Source organism: Solanum pennellii, chromosome 11 (genome assembly GCF_001406875.1).
Source record: "Solanum pennellii chromosome 11, SPENNV200".
Taxonomy (NCBI): Eukaryota; Viridiplantae; Streptophyta; class Magnoliopsida; order Solanales; family Solanaceae; genus Solanum; species Solanum pennellii.
The window spans coordinates 60,177,336-60,182,528 of record NC_028647.1 but is presented as its reverse complement, the minus strand read 5'-3'; the positions used below and the strand labels follow the sequence as shown (position 1 = coordinate 60,182,528).

General features: G+C 33.1%; 1 protein-coding gene across 1 annotated transcript in view; it reads right to left on the bottom strand.

Annotated features, from left to right (window-relative positions):
• Positions 1-3,892, bottom strand: part of LOC107005147 (THUMP domain-containing protein 1 homolog) — an 11,265-nt gene extending 7,373 nt beyond the window's left edge. Inside the window, exons 1-3 of the mRNA XM_015203654.2 lie at positions 3,713-3,892; positions 3,486-3,602; positions 345-824 (exon numbers count right to left, since the gene is read on the bottom strand). Coding sequence (XP_015059140.1) covers positions 345-824; positions 3,486-3,602; positions 3,713-3,787 — 672 coding nt within the window. The 5' untranslated portion in view covers positions 3,788-3,892. The remainder of the gene's footprint in view (positions 1-344; positions 825-3,485; positions 3,603-3,712) is intronic.
• Positions 3,893-5,193: the final 1,301 nt, after the last annotated feature.

Here is a 5,193-nt window from a genome sequence, read left to right as displayed (position 1 = left end):
ATATATATATATATATATATATATATATATATACACACATATATATAGAGAGAGAGAGAACTTTATTCCAGTAAATAAGACCACTTCAACCACGAAATCAAAGAAGAGGGAACAATCCCAGCCCCTTTCAGTGAGAGATTATAAAGGCATTGCATTCCATTTTGCTCAAACAGAGATGCCCTGGCCCTAACAAACATCTTCCATGAACTACAAGGATAAGCAGAAGACGACACACATACACACATAAAGAAGCGAAGCCATAGTATAGACTTACATAGCATAGGAATTAAAGTTGTAGGCCTGCAGCTTACTTGAAACAATAAGAAAAAAGTATATCCACTTACCTTGCTTTTGTCTCCCAACTCAGCAAGCTCAGCATCAATTAGTCTATCAATAGATTTCTCCTCTGTCTTACCAAATGCAATATTTCCAGCTTCTGCTGCTTCTTTTTCCACACATTGTTTCTTTGCAGGTGGCTCCCCAACTTCAATATCTTTCTGTTCAAGAGTATTCTCTAGCTCCTCCTTATTCTCAGTATTTCCTTGTATTAGTTCATCAGTAGAGGTGTTATCCTTGTTTTCAGGCTCGGATGCACCAGTTTTTAAGCTGTCAATCTCATCGTCAGTTTTCTCCTGATGTTGCTCAATTTTTGAAGTCTCCTCCTTGGTCTGGTCCTCGCCATTCCCATTTTCTTCATCTTCATCATCATCATCACTACTAGAAGAATCAGAATATTTGAAAACAGTCTTTTTGTTTACAGGTTTTTCTGATAATTCTACCTGTCCTAAGTTTGAATTTGTCCCCTGCACCAGCTCTTCATAAAACTGCACAAAATGTAAGAAAAAAAAATCATGGGTCACATCTACACAACCAACAGTAAACCAATCAAAAAAACAAGAAAGCAATCTCTCTGTTTTAAGACTTCTCCACGAATCATACATCAGCCAAGCTTAAAATCTGAGCAAAGGCTTCAGAACTCATACTAAAGAGGCCAAAAATAGTTTGAAGACAATTTCTTTTACAGTTTTTAATTCTTGAATGATGAATTCTCTGATTTGACATCCGTTCGATAGTAGAAAGAGCATAAGAAGTCTCGTGAACAAAAATTTCCAGTACAGAAGTGTGTTTTTAGACTCTTCCTAGGCTACCTTATGAGCTTGTCCTTTCTGGTATTCTAGGCATTGAAACTCGTCTTACTAACCAACATGGAACCATGGCAACTTATTGAAGTCCAAGGAAGTAATCATCATTACACAATAACTAACTTTGTCCATTCTTTCTTACTCAAGATTCACAGCTGAGTCTGTGTTTTGATCTTTTTCTGAGATAATTGTCAGCTTACAATATTCAACTAAGCACTTATTTGAGGACATGCATGAATAAAACTAACTACTTGTTTGACCACGACGAGCTAAAGAAATATGGACAAATACAACTTTACAGTGATGTCCATAGTATACACCTTCACCAACAGCCTTTAAACAGGTTCGCGGTGACAATTACCTTGCTTGTAAAGTAAGAAATATTGAATCAACTTTCACAAGAAATTAGTTGAGCAAAAGGAAAAAATATACTACATAGTATGGAAAAATCGGTTAGACATCCTCATCCTTGATTTGTTTGGGTAAAATGTGGTTTCTTTGCTTTCTTTTTGGAGCAACATAGCAAATTTCTATGTTGAGGCCATGATTGACTTTATTAGTTCTTCACGCAACCTGTAAGAACTTCTTCGCATGTTCTCTTAGTACATGAGAACATACCCTTTGATGCTGATATATAAAACAACCTTAGTTATCAGTAAATATGTGTTACAGATAAAACGTTAAAGATTTGGAAGACATTGGACCATTATGATGTCAAAAATTCATTATAGAGCAGAAGTAGAATTGCGAGAAAATGACAAAATGATCCCTTATGTTTTCAGGCAGGTTTAAAATAGTCTCGTAAATGTACACCTGAGGAACTTTGGTCCTTAAGTTTGTCAAAAATAACACTTTTTATCACCAAAACAATTTACAAACTTTAGTTGGTAGATTTAACGGGAACTATCAAAACAAAATTTGATTAGAAACACCAGTTCATCATATTTCAAAAATTGCAACACCAAATAATTGCACAAGATACCAGAGACGGACCAAAAAAACAGAACTTGCGCCTAAAAATTGCACCAGAAACCAGAAGATGGACCAAAAATACCAGAAACTGCAACCAAAAAAAAACTCCAAGTAGCTCTCATTAAGTAAACAATCAAAGTTGTTAAATATTTGATAAAAAATTGAAAATGCTGACTTCTGGAAAACTTAAATGACGAAAACTGCTCAGAGATATGTTCAAAAGACTACTTTAAACCTATCTCAAACATCAGGGGCCATTTTAGTCATTTTCTCATAAAATTGCGGAGAAATGGAAAATTTCACGCAATATCTAACTTGGACACTTGGATCTCCTGGGAGGAATTCAACCTGATAACTTTGAAAGGTACGAGACCTGAATTGGATGATCACCAAGAACCACAATATCCTTTTATCCTTTTATCCTTTTAGACAGTGACAGAGCCAGAATTCCTAACAAAGGGATTCAAAAGAAGTGCAATAATGCCATACTTAGGACATAAAGCAATTTTTAAACCACCTTTACTACATTTAAAACTTCGGTTATATACACAGAAGATGTTTGGTGAATCCTGCCCTGTTTGCACCATCAAAATTTTGATGAAAAGGGATTCAACTGAACCCCTTTGTGAAACTTAGATCCGATGCTGCTTCTGGAGTCACTACCAATAGCAACAAACACGGTGATTTTTCTGGACATCACATTTTGGGCATGGATTTTTGCAAGTCTAATTTTAACGAATTTAGAATTAATAGAAATATTTGCAGAAACTGAATTCTAATCGGAGATAAAAAAAAACAAATGTCTTTCTCAATCTAGTTACTTGTACTTTATCCATAAAGGGGGAACTGTGATGTTCAATCAAGTAAAATATTAACTTCTCTTCCATAGATATCTAAATTTCATTTCTACAACAACAAGTGGGGTTGGGGGACGATAGAGTATCCACAAACCTTAATCCTACCTCGAGTGGTAGAGGGGTTGTTTCCAACCCTAGGCTAAAGGAATAGATGGAAAAACAAGAAGACAAAATATGCTCTAGATTCATTTCTGAACAACATAAAACACCACGTCTTAATTATCTCCGAAAATTAGTCAAATTAACCCTCATAAGCAAAACAGAAAGACTGGAATAGAATAAATTAAATAAAGCACACATATTTAACTAGTGAATGCAGAAATGAATATCTTCACCCAAACATTAAAGTAATCAACATACAGTATTTCAAGATAAGCATAAATGAAGCAACTTTAAAGGGGATTTTTAGTAGCTAAATAAAGAGTTCGATTCCCCAAGTCGTAATTTTCTCCCCATTTACTGCACCCCCAATTTTAATTATCAAAAAAGAAAGCAACTTTAAAACTATACATACAGAGTCGATAACATTAACAGCTTCTTGAGAGGCTTGTCGTTCCCTTCCACCGTCACATGTTATATAAAACCCTTGAACTCCTGGACGTAAAGGGTATGCACCTTTCTTCACTGATTTCTATTTTATGCAACAAAAAAACCATAGTTGTTACCAATTAACTTTACCAAAAAAGACAGCTTTTTTACATCTATATATCAAGAAAATAGAGAATGATTAAGGAGGCTAACATTGTTTGGACGATATCGTTGCCTATTCTTGTTGTTACTCTTCGTTTTTTGCTTTGATTTGTTGTCTGTGGCCATTGAAAACGAGAGCAAAACAGTGGCTGCAGTGGTGGAGAAGATGGACGGTAGCGAAAGGAAGAAAATTTTAGCAAAAGCTATTTTTTGAATTTTTGTTTAGAGAGGAAATGGATCAAAAGCCCATTAGAAGACAAAGCCCAATTAATGTTTTTGAACCTAAATGGTTATATACACATTTAAAAGAAAGTACGGAAAAGGGCTAAAATATTCTCGACGTATTGAAAATGGTATAAAATTATTCTCCATCCACCTATTGGCTCCAAAATGCGCTTCTTATCCACTTATTGACTCCAAAATACCCTTGTCATCCACCTTTGGGTTAAAAATTGATCACTTATTTAACGGTTTTAAATTAAATTGTTTAAATATTTTTTAATATACTTGGCGCTTAACTATTGGTTATAATTTAATTTATTAATATAATTTTTAAACCAACCCACTACCCACTCATTACTAACTAAACCCCACCCAATTAATAAACCAATTATAATATCATAATCGTCATAAACACTACTAAAACACGACGAAATTATAGATTCCTGAAATGACATCCAAAATTATTCGAGTCTGAACCGAAGCCCCAACTAAATTTAAGTTGAGCCGCTTATTTAGGAGGACACTTTCAATAGGATTCTCTTTCATCTTTGAATTCGAAATTTATGATTAAAGGTAAAGAAGTAGTACATCTCGAATTAATTCATGCACTTTTTTTAATATAATTTTATAAATACTTATGATTTGTCTTAAAACCTTTAATATATTATTTTTTAAAGGCATAATACATATATTGGAGCCTAAACTAGGCTTCAAATTTTAATTTTGACCTCTAATTTCATAATGCACAAACATACACTTTAACTATCCAACTTTTAAATAAATAAACACATGAGTCCTACATGACACAATACACATAGGACACCACGTACGACAAAAAATGACATGTAAGACATGTGTGTCTATTTATTTAACTTTATACAAGTTTAAGTGTCTATTTGTGCACATCAAAGTTAAAGGGTACAAATGTGATTTGAAGTTAAGTTAAAGGGCACATTTATGTATTATGCCTTTTTTTTAAAAAAAAAGTTATCTATGAAGTAACATCACATAATTGAGATGAAAGAATAATTAAGATGAACATAGTCAGACTTTTAAGTTTATCAGTAATTTTTATTTAAACACTTAAATGTATGATAATTTACTTTTATAGATATTTTCGCCTGAAATTTTTAAAAACACTCATTGACAGTAGTTTTCCTGTTGTTGCATTAGTAATATGACGGGTTTATTAATTTGGTGGGTTGAATTAGTAATGAGTGGGTAGTGGATTGATTTATAAATTATACTAATAAGTTAAATTATAACAAATAGTGAGTGTCACATATTTAAAATATATATATATATATATA